Genomic DNA, 13,980 nt, shown 5'->3' with positions numbered 1-13,980 from the left:
TTGTACAGGGCCTTGGTAAGGCCTCACCTGTAATATTGTGTTCAGTTTTGGTCTCCTAATCTGAGGAAGGACATTCTTGCTATTGAAGGAGTGCAGCGAAGGTTCACCAGACTGATTCCCGGGATTGCAGGACTGACATATGAGGAGAGACTGGATCAACTGGGCCTTTATACATTGGAGTTTAGAAGGATAGGGGATCTCATAGAAACATATGATTCTGACGGGACGGGACAGGTTAGATGCGGGTAGAATGTTCCCAATGTTGGGGAAGTCCAGAACCAGGGGACACAATCTTAGGATAAGGGGTAGGCCATTTAGGACTGATGAGGAGAAATTTCTTCACTCAGAGAGTTGTTAACCTGTGGAATTCCCTGCCGCAGAGAGTTGTTGATGCCAGTTCATTGGATATATTCAAGAGGGAGTTAGATATGGCCCTTACGGCTAAGGGGATCAAGGGGTATGGAGAGAAAGCAGGAAAGGGGTACTGAGGGAATGATCAGCCATGACCTTATTGAATGGTGGTGCAGGCTCGAAGGGCCGAATGGCCTACTCCTGCACCTATTTTCAATTTTTCTATGTTTCTACTGATGACACCCAACTTAACCACTGTTCTTGAATTCTCAGCTATCACTGGCCTGTCTGATACCAACTCTGGATGAGCAACAAATTCCTTCAACTCAACTCTTACAAAACCCTGCCACCCACATCCTAACCTGCTCCCCTAATATCTATGTTTTCAACAACCTTCACCAGCTTCATATCTACCTATATATATTGATTTGAAAATGCTTGTCCTTATCTCGAAAGTCCTGCTTTGCTTTGCTCTTTGTTATCCATGGAACAGGCTCGAAAGGGGCTGAATGGCATATTCCTGTTCCTAGATTTCTATGTACCTCTGCAGCCTCATTCAGCCCGTTGATCTGATGTGTATCCACTCTTCCAATTCTGGCCTCTTTTGCATTCATTTCTCTCTACTCCAATTTTAGTTGCTATACCTGCAGCTGTTTTAGTTGCAAACGCTGGGACTCTCTCCCTTAACTCCTCCACCTTGCTACCTCTCTATCCCTATCAAAAGGCCTTCTCAAAACCTACCTCTTTGATCTCACTTTTGGTCACTGCCCAATCCTGCAGCCTCCATTTCTTGGTTTCAGTTATCTTCACCACAGTGGAACACTTTGGCACATTTTATTATGTTAAAGGTGTGGCGGGTTCTCCTCAAATCCTTTCATGATGCTCAGGTATCATTTACTTTATACTAAAGTTGTGGCCTTGTGTGCCACACAGTTTTCTGTTGCAAATTTGTTGCCTTTGACCAACTTGCAAGTTACCTGTGCTACCTCCAACATGCTCAACCTTCACTCAGTGGGGGTAGGAATCCCTCTATCACCAGTAGCAATGTATGCTGACTACATTCACCTAACTTAGTCCGCAGTTAAAATGGTTTCCGGGGTGTGGCCACTACTGTGCATTAACAGTTCCAAGGAGGCACAGGTTAGGGTTAGGTGTTGTTCTTAGACCAATCTATCAAAGGTGGAACTGCCATTAGATCAGAGATGCAAGTCATACATGAGCACTCCATACACTGCCAAGCAAATATGATAGTCCATTTGAAGAATTTTACTTCATGTGACTTATCAGTTTCTCTAAATATTCAGCCAACTGGATTATTCATCTCTTATAAATGGAAGTACACTAAGAAAAAGGTCATTGTCAATATTTGTGATTTTTTTTTTGTTAGGTCTGGATCTTATGAAAACTTGCAGTTCGGCCAATCTCTTCCTCTCCAACACTCATCTCCTCCTCTTCAGCTCCAGTCACCTAGCAGGTGGGTATCACAGAATGGATCAGTGACACATCCAAACAACATCTGCCAAGTGGTAGTGTGCCTCTTCAGCCATACCGTACAGCCCAAAATATATAGACAAGCATAAAGGATTACTGGTTTGATCCTGATTCAGAATATTGAGGTGCAGGTGTATATCTCATGATTACCATTCTAGTAACGGGTTAGCATTAAAACCAACAAAGATATTTATCATATTCCATTCTTTGAAGGAATGTGCTTTGATCTCTGCATTTATACCTTGTTTTGTAGGTCAGTCAGTGGGAAGAAGTTGTGCTCAACCTGTGGGCTCCCCCTTGGAAAAGGTGCAGCCATGATCATCGAAACACTCAGTCTTTATTTCCATATTCAGTGTTTCACGGTGAGACCATCTGTCTGTCCTAATCCAAGATGCTGTTCTAATGGTCATAAATTGAGGTTACACATATTTATGTGTGTAAATATTATTTGTAGAAATTATTGTAGAATTAATTACATCAAAAAGAGAGAAAATATCATTTGGTCTATTGAGCCTGCTCCTTCCACAGACCACATGCAATCTGCCTTACCATGGACTATGTTCCATTTATTAAATCTCCCGAGAAAAGGTTCTGCAATATTTTTACCTGCTCCTCAGCGTAAGGTAATTGAGAGAAACTCCAGATTACCTATTTAATCTGACATTATTCAGCCTGGTCTGATTGATTTCTATCGATAACATTTCTATGACCTAATAGAGAGGAACATCTCCTGCACAATATTTAGTCATCTAGCCCACAAATTCCATAGCACTGTTGCATTGCCGGAAATGCAATGGATCAGAACTTTCACCTGGAAATTGGGCCTCAAGTAACTAGTGCCAGCGACAAAGACCATTTATTGTACCAATTAAGGATCAGGGCTGTAAAAATTCACACATAAATAGGTGGATCTTTGACATGATTTATCCCATCAGTGGATGAATTACTTTGTCAATGGCACTCCAGTAACATGAAAATGACACAGCAGGTATTAAGTCTGCATGATAATATTTAATAAAATGTTTTTAAATGCCATTGATTGGATAAAATGTAATTTTGTTAATGTAGGGAACGTGTTGGGATGAGTATGTGACATAGTAAGAGGCAGACAAAACAGCAATACAGAAGAACGCCAATGTTTTAAATCAAAGTTGCCCTTTATGTCAGTTGTGGTTATACTAGTGCAAAGTAAAATGTTAGATCATCTCTTGGAGGTAGCCCAGACTATTTTGATACTCTTGATATTGTGCTGGCACCAGCAACTTTATATTGTGTTTTTGGAGTCAGCACAGTGAAGATCCCAGTGCAGCCCTGGCACCAGAAGTACAGCATAAAACCAATATTAGAAATTTATAGTGAACTGGATTGGGAAGTGAGATCGTTCAGGCTTCTGTTAAAATTAAGCCTTCAGGTTAAATCACTGGTGTTGGTTACAAATTTGATAACAGTCAGTATTATAATAGCTGAAAGAACTGCTGAGCAATATATTCAAAGTACAATATTCCATTTCAAAAATGATTTAGAACAGATTCAAATTTCTTTTGAAACGTTATGTTAATGGACCATAATTTGCAGTCAAACTAATGGTGAGGCTAATAGTGCTCGCCGTTATTTATGCGCAAATGGCACAGCAATTTCAGGTGAGAAGCAGATGCATGGTTAAATGCAAATGTCCAAAGGTTGTTGTCCGAGTAGCGCCGCTCCACCAGTAGCTTTGCGAAAAAGCATCTCTCTGTCTGCCCCACCATTGAATGGTGTGAAGTTGCTGTATTTGCGTGGTAGATGCAAACTAAACTGACCACAGAAAGTTAAGTCACGTTATTTCAAATCTAAGTACCTTTTTAGTGATGTGATAAGTCTTAAATACTGCCAATCAATCTCTCTGGCACTGAAAATTAACTATCACAAGTGTGGTATCTCATTCCTTCAAGTTTTAATTGTTGTTCGAGGTTCAAAAAATGTCAAATTAAAAACAAAATGTAACTTTCACGTCTCTTTTTTCTCTCTCTTTATCCAATCTTATTTCCCTCTCTTTATTTTTCTTTCTGTACCTGATTTGGCATTGAATTCTCCCACTCTAATTTACACTTCCTTCTAAGCCTAGCCGCTGTTTTCTTCTCATTGTGATTGGTTAAGGGGATACACAGTTGCTTCCCCGGTTCTCTCATGTCCCAGATGCCCGATTTCCCTCACTGCACAGTTAACAGCTCGCACTTTCAGCAACTTTCCATGCAAAAAATTAAAAAACCTAAACATGCAAGGGCAAGTCTAACTATTGACAGATGTCATTAGATGCTCTGCAACAGCAAAATCTGGCCCATTATGCAAACCCTCTAAAATTCTGGAAGCTACACAGTCATATGACAGAAGATATTTTGTTTTTTTGTATTGTTTATAATTGATGGTTGCCCATTTATTCATGTCAATGTTGTTCTCTTATGCCATTTTAAAGGTGAGCTTCATTACCAATGGCCTCTAAACCCAATCCTCTGATGCATCACCAAAATCTTTTCCATGGTAACGACATGAGGAAAATGTATCAATTAAACAAAATAATAGAAACAGAAAAGGTGAATCACCAATGCATGTGTGCTCGCAAACTGGGGTTCATAAGAACACAATAACATAAGAAATAGGAGTAGGAGTATGTCACTCGCCCCTCGAGTCTGCTCCCCAATTAAATAATATCATGGCTGATCTGATCATGGACTCAGCTCCACTTCCCTGCCCGCTCCCCATAACCCTTTATTCCCCTATCACCCAAAAATCTGTCTATCTCCGCCTTAAATATATTCAATGTCCCAGCTTCCACAGCTCTCTGGGGCAGAGAATTCCATCAATTTACAACCCTCTGAGAGAAGAAACTCCTCCTCATCTCAGTTTTAAATGTGCAGCCCCTTATTCTGGGACTATGATCCCTAGTTTTAGTTTCCCCTATGAGTGGAAATATCTTTTCTGCATCCACCTTGTTGAACCCCCTCATTATCTTATATGTTTCGATAAGATCACCTCTCATTATTCTGAACTCCAATGAGTAGAGGCCCAACCTACTCAACCTATCCTCGTAAGTCAACCCCCTCATCTCCGGAATCAACCTAGTGAACCTTCTCTGAACAGGCTCCAATGCAAGTATATTGTTCCTTAAATACGAACGCATCATGACTCTTTGGCTCACCCTAGCCCAGAACCAGTGCACTATGGTCTTCCGCGCATACGCCCCAACAATGGAAGCTACAGACGAGACCAAAGAGGAATTCTACTCCAGCCTCGAACAATCCCTGTCCCGGGTCCCAACAAGCGACAAGCTGATCCTCCTTAGTGACTTCAACACCAGAGTCGGAAAGGACACAGACCTCTGGGGAGATGTGACCGGCAGAAAGGGGGTAGGGAAAGCCAACGTCAATGGCACCCTCCTCCTGACGAAATGCTTAGAACACGGCCTCGTCACACCTAATACCCTGTTCTGTCAGAAGGACAAATATAAAGCTTCATGGAAACACCCTCGCTCCAAGCTTTGGCACCCGTTAGAATACGTCATCGTCCGAGCGAGGGACTGCAAAGATGTGCGCGTCACCCACGCCATGACAGGAGCTGCCGATTGCTGGACGGACCACCGCCTAATTCGCTCTGTCAACACCATCAACATTGCCCCATAACAGCGACGACATCAGAAACAATGCCGCAGGAAAATCAACGCCGGAGCACTCAAAGATCCTGCTAAGAAAGCCCTATTCAGCCAGTGCCTCACTACCAACCTGACGACTCCCAGTGACCCAGAGATGCAGAGTATCCACAGTACCTGGTCAGCCCTCAAGGCTTCCATAATCAGCACCTGCGAAGAGACGCTCGGTCACTCGACCAGGAAACACCAAGACCGGTTCGATGAGAACGACCAGGAGATCCAGGAGCTAATATGTCGCAAGCGCAAGGCATTCTTGAACTGGAAGCAGCAACACAACTCGAGGGCAAGAAAGCAGCTCGACAGACATCTGAAGACCAAGGTCCAGCAGAAAACCCGCAACCTGAAGAACAGATGGTGGGTGGAGAAAGCTCAAGAAATCCAGCAGCTAGCCGACAAACATAACGTGCGAGGATTCTTCAACGCAATCATGACGACCTATGGCCTAAGCACCCAAGGCCCTACCCCACTACTGGCCAAGAATGGGGAGGTGCTCATCAAGGACAGAGAGGCAGTCAGTGCCCACTGGAAGGAGCACTTTGAGGATCTCCTCATTCGAGACTGGAATTTTGGTAGATTACAATCGATGCATCCATTATCTCTGCAGCCATTTCTTTTAAGACCCAAGGATGTAAGCCATCAGGTCAAGGGGACTTGTCCACTTTTAGTCCCATTATTTTACCGAATACTACTTCTTTAGTGATAGTGATTATATTAAGTTCCTCCCTCCTTAAAGCCCCTCGATTATCACTATTGGGATGTTTTTAGTGTCTTCTACCGTGAATACCGATACAAAATATTTGTTCAAAGTCTCTGCCTTTTCCCTGTTCCCTGTTCCCCATTATTAATTCCCCAGTCTCATCCTCTCGGGGACCAACATTTACTTTAGCCACTCTTTTCCATTTTATGTACCTGTAGAAACTCTTACTATCTGTTTTTATATTCCGTGCTAGTTTACTTTCATAATCTATCTTCCCTCTCTATCATTTTTTTAGTCATTCTTTGCTGGCTTTTAAAAGTTTCCCAATCCTCTATCCTCCCACTTGTCTTGGCCACATTGTATGCTCTTGTTTTCACTTTGATACCATCCCTTATTTCCTTAGTTAGCCACGGATGGTTATTCCTTCTCTTACAGTCTTTCCTTCTCATTGGTATATATTTTTGTTGAGAGTTATGAAATATCTCCTTAAATGCAGGAAGAATGTTTCCGATGTTGAGGAAGTCCAGGACTAGGGGACATAGTCTAAGAATAAGGGGTAAGCAATTTAGGACTGAGATGAGGAGAAACTCAGAGAGTTGTTAACTTGTGGAACTCCCTACCGCAGAGAGTTGTTGATGCCAGTTCATTGGATATATTCAAGAGAGAGTTAGATATGGCCCTTACGGCTAAAGGGATCAAGGGGTATGGAGAGAAAGCAGGAAAGAGGTACTGAGGGAATGATCAGCAATGATCTTATTGAATGGTGGTGCAGGCTCGAAGGGCCGAATGGCCTGCTCCTGCACCTATTTTCTATGTTTCTATATTTCTATGTCTGCCGCTGCCCGTCAACTGTCCCATACTTTAATCTATTTTCCCAGTCCATTATAGCCAACTCTGCCCTCATACCTTTGTAGTCTCCTTTATTTAAACTGGTTTGAGATTCAAGTTTCTCACCCTCCAACTGAATTTGAAATTCAACCACGTTATGGTTACTCATTCCCAGAGGATCCTTTACTAGGAGATCATTTATTAATCCTGTCTCATTACACAGTACTAGATCCAAGATAGCCTGCTCCCTGGTTGGTTCTGCAACGTACTGTTTCAGGAAACTCTCCCGGATACACTTCCTCAAGGCTAACCTGGCCAATTTGCTTTGTCCAATCAATATGAAGGTTAAAATCGCCCATGATTAATGCCATCCCTTTTTTACAAGCCTCCATTATTTCTTGATTTATACTCTGTCCAACAGTGTAGCTACTGGGCCACACACAGAAGGGATGAGGCCATAGACACAGGTATCAGACTAAAACCTGGACAAGAGACTACGTAAACTACTGTGATCATTTCCTGATCATCAGCCATGATCATATTGAATGGTGGTGCAGGCTCGAAGGGCCGAATGGCCTAGTCCTGCACCTACTTTCCACGTTTCTATCTATTAATCTATAATGAATCCAGATAAATTGGCAAGATTTTATTATAATGCTTTTGAAGGATTGAAATGGCTAATCAATTTTGTTGTGATATTACAGTGTGGTATCTGTCAAGGACAACTTGGAGATGCAACCACTGGGACAGATGTCCGTATCCGCAATGGGCTTCTCAATTGTAATGACTGCTATATCAGGTCCCGAAGTGAGTTATATTCAAGCACTGTGTTTCTTATATTCGAGCACTGTGTTTCTTGTAAAGTATTCCCATGTTTCTTCCTGAAAACTTTCAAACTTATTATAGGCTGAAGCATTTCAATTTATAGTACTGCAAGGCCTAAAGTTAAAAATCTATGGTAAATGTTTGTGATTATTATTAAAGATTATGCATTAGTCATATATTTTCCAATGAATAAGCTGAAAATTACTCCTTTAGCCTTGTTGATAAATGTTTCATGGATATAGCAAAGGCTATGGGCTCCGAAAACATCCCGGTCGTTATGCTGAAGACTTGTGCTCCAGAACTAGCCATGCCTCTAGCCAAGCTGTTTCAGTACAGCTACAACACTGGCATTTAGCGAACAATGTGGAAAACTGCCCAGGTATGTGCTGTCCACAAAAAGTAGGACAAATCCAATCCAGCCAATTACTATCCCATCAGTCTACTCTTAACCAGTAGCAAAGTGATGGAAGGTGTCATCGACAGTGCTATCAAGTGGCACTTACTTACCAATAACCTGCTCACCGATGCCCAGTTTGGGTTCCACCAGGACCAATCAGCTCCACTCCTCATTACAGCCTTGGTCCAAACATGAACAAAAGAGCTGAATTCCAGAAGTGAGGTGAGAGTGACTGCCCTTGACATCAAGGCAGCATTTGACCAAGTGTGGCATCAAGGAGCCCTAGTAAAATTGAAGTCAATGGGAATCAGGGGGAAACTCACCTCTGACTGGAGTTATACCGAGCACAAAGGAAGGTGGTTGTAATTATTGGAGGCCAATCATCTTAGCATCAGAACATCACTGGAGTTCCTCAGGGCAGTGTCCAAGGCCCGACCATCTTCAGCTGATTTATCAATGATCCTTCCCTCCATTACAGGATCAGAAGTGGGGATGTTCGCTGATGATTGCACAATATTTAGTTCCATTTGCAACTCCTTAAACATAGAAGCATAGAAAATAGGTGCAGAAGTAGGCCATCTGGCCCTTCGAGCCTGCACCACCATTCAATAAGATCATGGCTGATCATTCCTTCAGTACCCCGTTCCTGCTTTCTCTCCATACCCCTTGATCCCTTTAGCCGCAAGAGCCATATCTAACTCCCCCTTGAATATATCCAATGAACTGGCATCAACAACTCTCTGTGGTAGGGAATTCCACAGGTTAACACTCTCTGAGTGAAGACGTTCCTCCTCATCTCAGTCCTAAATGGCTTACCCCTTATCCTGAGAATGTGTCCCCTGGTTCTGGACTTCCCCAACATCGGGAACATTCTTCCTGCATCTAACCTGTCCAGTACCGTCAGAATTTTATATGTCTCTGTGAAATCCCCTCTCATCCTTCTAAACTCCAGTGAATACAGGCCCAGTTCATCCAATCTCTCCTCATATGTCAGTCCTGCCATCCCGGGAATCAGTCTGGTGAACCTTCGCTGCACTCCCTCAATAGCAAGAATGTCCTTCCTCAGATTAGGAGAACAAAACTGAACACAATATTCCAGGGGGGCCTCACCAAGGCCCTGTACAACTGCAGTAAGATTTCCCTGCTCCTATACTCAAATCCCCTTGCTGTGAAGGCCAACATACCATTTGCCTTCTTCACCGCCTGCTGTACCTGCATGCCAACTTTCAATGACTGATGAAGCATGCCACCCAGGTCTCGTTGCATCTCCCCTTTTCCTAATCTGCCGCCACTCAGATAATATTCTGCCTTCGTGTTTTGCCCCCAAAGTGGATAACCTCACATTTATCCACATTATACTGCATCTGCCATGTATTTGCCCATTCGCCTAACTGTCCAAATCACCCTGCAGCCTCTTAGCATCCTCCTCACAGCTCACACCACTATCCAGTTTTGTGTCACCTGCAAACTTGGAGATATTGCTCTCAATTCCATCATCTAAATCATTAATATATATTGTAAAGAGCTGGGGTCCCAGCACTGAGCCCTGCGGCACTCCACTAGTCACTGCCTGCCATTTGGAAAAGGACCCGTTAATCCCGACTCTCTGCTTCCTGTCTGCCAACCAGTTCTCCATCCACTTCAATACATTACCCCCAATACCATGTGCTTTGATTTTGCACACCAATCTCTTGTGTGGGACCTTGTCAAAAGCCTTTTGAAAGTCCAAATACACCACATCCACTGGTTCTCCCTTGTCCACTCTACTAGTTACATCCTCAAAAAATTCCAGAAAATTTGTCAAGCATGATATCCCCTTCATAAATCCATGCTGACTTGGACCAATCCTATCACTGCTTTCCAAATGCGCTGCTATTTCATCCTTAATGATTGATTCCAACATTTTCCACACTACTGATGTCAGGCTAACCGGTCTATAATTACCCGTTTTCTTTCTCCTTTTTTAAAAAGTGGTGTTACATTAGCTACCCTCCAGTCCATAGGAACTGATCCAGAGTCGATAGACTGTTGGAAAATTAACACCAATGCATTCATTATTTCTAGGGCCACTTCCTTAAGTACTCTGGGAAGTAGACTATCAGGCTCTGGGGATTTATCGGCCTTCAATCCTGTCAATTTCCCTAATACAATTTCCCGCCTAATAAGGATATTCTTCAGTTCCTCCTTCTCACTAGATAATAAAGCTGTCCATGTCTGCATGCAGCAAGACCTGGATAAGATTCAGGCTTGCGCTGGTAAGTGGCAAGTAACATTTGCGGCACACAAGCACCAGACAATAACCATCTCCAACAAGAGAGAGTCTAACCACTGCCTCCTGACATTCAATGATTGAAACCCTCATAATCTACATGCTGGAGGTTACCATTGACCAGAAACTTAACTGGACCAGTCACATCAAAACTGTGGCTACAAGAGCAGGTCAGAGGCTGGGTATTCTGTGGTGAGTGTCTCACCGCCTTACTACCCAAAGCCTTTCCACCATCTACAAGGCACAAGTCAGGAATGTGCACTTGCCTGGATGAATGCAGCTCCAACAACACTCGAGAAGGGCGACATCATCCAGGACAAAGCAGCCCGCTTGATTGACACCCCATCCATTACCTTCAACATTCACTCCCTCCACCACCAGTGTACTATCTGCAAGCTGCACTACAGCAACTTTCCAAGGCTTCATTGACAGCACCTCCCAAACCTGTGACCTTTACCACCCAGAAGGACAAGGGCAGCAGACGGATGGGAACACCATCACCTCCAAGTTACCCTCCAATCACACACCATCCCAACTTGGAAATATATCGCTGTTTCTTCATTGTCGCTGGGTCAAAATCCTGGAACTCCCTCCCTAACAGCCCTGTGGGAGTACCTTCACCACAAGGACTGCAACGGTTCAAGAAGGTGGTTCACCAGCACCTTCTCAAGAGCAATTAGGGGCGAACAATAAATGCTGGCCTTCCCAGCGACACCCACATCCCATGAATGAATTTTTAAAATTCCTTTGAATGAAACATAGAAACATAGAAAATATGTGCAGGAGTAGGCCATTCGGCCCTTCAAACCTGCACCACAATTCAAAAAGATCATGGCTGATCATTCACCTCAGTACCCCTTTCCTGCTTTCTCTCCATACCCCTTGATCCCTTTAGCCGTAAGGGTCAAATCTAACTCCCTCTTGAATCTATCCAATGAACTGGGATCAACAACTCTCTGCGGTAGGGAATTCCACAGGTTGACAACTCTCTGAGTGAAGAAGTTTCTCCTCATCTCAGTCCTAAATGACTTACCCCTTATCCTTAGACTTTGTCCCCTGGTTCTGGACTTTCCCAACATCAGGAACATTCTTCTGCATCTAACCTGTCCAGTCCCGTCAGAATTTTATATGGTTCTATGAGATCCCCTCTCATCCTTTAAATTCCAGTGAATACAGGCCCAGTCGATCCAGTCTCTCCTCATATGTCAGTCCTGCCAGCCCGGGAATCAGTCTGGTGAACCTTCGCTGCACTCCCTCAATACCAAGAACGTCCTTCCTCAGATTAGGAGAACAAAACTGAACACAATATTCCAGGTGAGGCCTCACTAAGGCCCTGTACAACTGCAGTAAGACCTCCCTGCTCCTATACTCAAATCCCCTAGCTATGAAGGCCAACATACCATTTGACTTCTTCACCGCCTGCTGTACCAACTTTCAATAACTGATGTACCATGACACCCAGGTCTCATTGCACCTCCCCTTTTCCTAATCTGCCGCCATTTAGATAATATTCTGCCCTCGTGTTTTTGCCACCAAAGTGGATAACCTCACATTTATCCACATTATCCTGCATCTGCCACTCGTTTGCCCACTCACCTAACCTGTCCAAGTCACCCTGCAGCCTTTTAGCATCCTCCTCACAGCTCACACCGACCCCCAGCTTAGTGCCATCTGCAAACCTGGAGATATTACACTAAATTCCCTCATCCAAATCATTAATGTATATTGTAAATAGTTGGGGTCCTAGCACTGAGCCCTGCTGCACCCCACTAGTCACTGCCTGCCATTCTGAAAAGGACCCGTTTATCCCGACTCTCTGCGTCCTGTCTGCCAAACAGTTCTCTATCCACGTCAGTACATTACCCCCAATACCATGTACTTTAATTTTGCACACCAATCTCTTGTGTGGGACCTTGTCAAAAGCCTTTTGAAAGTCCAAATACACCACATCCACCGGTTCTCCCTTGTCCACTCTATTAGTTACATTCTCAAAAAATTCTAGAAGATTTGTCAAGCAGGATTTCCCTTTCATAAATCCATGCTGACTTGGATTGATTCCGTCACTGCTTTCCAAATGGGCTGCTATTTCATCTTTAATAATTTATTCCAATATTTTCCCCACTACTGATGTCAGGCTAACCGGTCTATAATTACCCGCCTTCTCTCTACCTCCCGTCTTAAAAAGTGGTGTTACATTAGCTACCCTCCAGTCCATAGGAACCGATGCAGAGTCGATAGACTGTTGGAAAATGATCACCAATGCATCCACTATTTCTGGGGCTACTTCCTTAAGTACTCTGGGATGCAGACTATCAGACCCTGGGGATTTATCAGCCTTCAATCCCATCAATTTCCCTAACATAATTTCCCGCCTAATAAGGATTTTCTTCAGTTCCTCCTTCTCACTAGACCCTCGATCCCTTCGTATTTCCGGAAGGTTATTTGTGTCTTCCTTCGTGAAGAGAGAACCAAAGTATTTGTTTAACTGGTCCATCATTTCTTTGTTCCCCATTATAAATTCACCTGAATCTGATTGCAAGGGACCTACGTTTGTCTTCACAAACCTTTTTCATTTCACATATCTATAGAAGCTTTTGCAGTCAATTTTCATGTTCCCAGCAAGCTTCCTCTCATACTCTATTTACCCCCTCTTAATTAAACCCTTTGTCCTCCTCTGCTGTATTATAAAATTCTCCCAGTCCTCAGGTTTGCTGCTTTTTCTGGCCAATTTATATGCCTCTTCTTTAGCTTTAACACTATCCTTAATTTCCTTTGTTAGCCACGGTTGAGCCACCTTCCTCATTTTATTTTTATGCCAGACAGAGATGTAGAATTGTTGAAGTTCATCCATGTGATCTTTAAATATCTGCCATTGTCTATCCACTCTCAACCCTGTAAGTATCATTCACCAGTCTATCCTAGCCAATTCACGTCTCATACCATCGAAGTTACCTTTCTTTAAGTTCAGGACCCTAGCCTCTGAATTAACCATGTCACTCTCCATCTGAATAAAGAATTCTACCATATTATGGTCACTCTTCCCCAAGGGACCTCGCACAACAAGATTGCTAATTAATCCTCTCTCATTACACATCATCCAGTCGAGGATGACCAGCCCTCTAGTTGGCTCCTCGGCATATTGGTCTGGAAAACCATCCCTAATACGCCCCAGGAAATCCTCCTCCACCACATTGCTACCAGTTTGGTTAGCCCAGTCAATATGTAGATTAAAGTCGCCCATGATAACTGCTGTACCTTTATTGCACGCATCCCTAATTTCTTGTTTGATGCTGTCCCCAACCTTACTACTACTGTTTGGTGGTCTGTACACAATTCCCACTAGTGTTTTCTGCCCTTTGGTATTACGTAGCTCCACCCATGCCGATTCCACATCATCCAAGCTAATGTCCTTCCTTAATATTGCATTAATTTCCTCTTTA

At 43.3% G+C, this 13,980-nt stretch overlaps 1 protein-coding gene across 5 annotated transcripts in view; it reads left to right on the top strand.

The window, feature by feature from the left end:
* Nucleotides 1–13,980, top strand: part of LOC139242191 (LIM and calponin homology domains-containing protein 1-like) — a 570,211-nt gene that overhangs the window by 547,357 nt on the left and 8,874 nt on the right. For 4 of the 5 annotated variants that reach the window (XM_070870287.1, XM_070870279.1, XM_070870273.1 and 1 more), the window contains 2 exons: nt 1,739–1,825; nt 7,754–7,856. In XM_070870287.1, the coding sequence (XP_070726388.1) occupies nt 1,739–1,825; nt 7,754–7,856 (190 nt within the window). Of the gene's footprint in view, nt 1–1,738; nt 1,826–2,095; nt 2,205–7,753; nt 7,857–13,980 lie in introns of all 5 variants that reach the window. The other variant, XM_070870269.1, reaches the window with a different exon arrangement.

This window comes from Pristiophorus japonicus, chromosome 2, assembly GCF_044704955.1.
Source record: "Pristiophorus japonicus isolate sPriJap1 chromosome 2, sPriJap1.hap1, whole genome shotgun sequence".
In the NCBI taxonomy this organism is placed as follows: domain Eukaryota; kingdom Metazoa; phylum Chordata; class Chondrichthyes; family Pristiophoridae; genus Pristiophorus; species Pristiophorus japonicus.
This window is presented reverse-complemented; position numbering and strand designations above follow the sequence as displayed.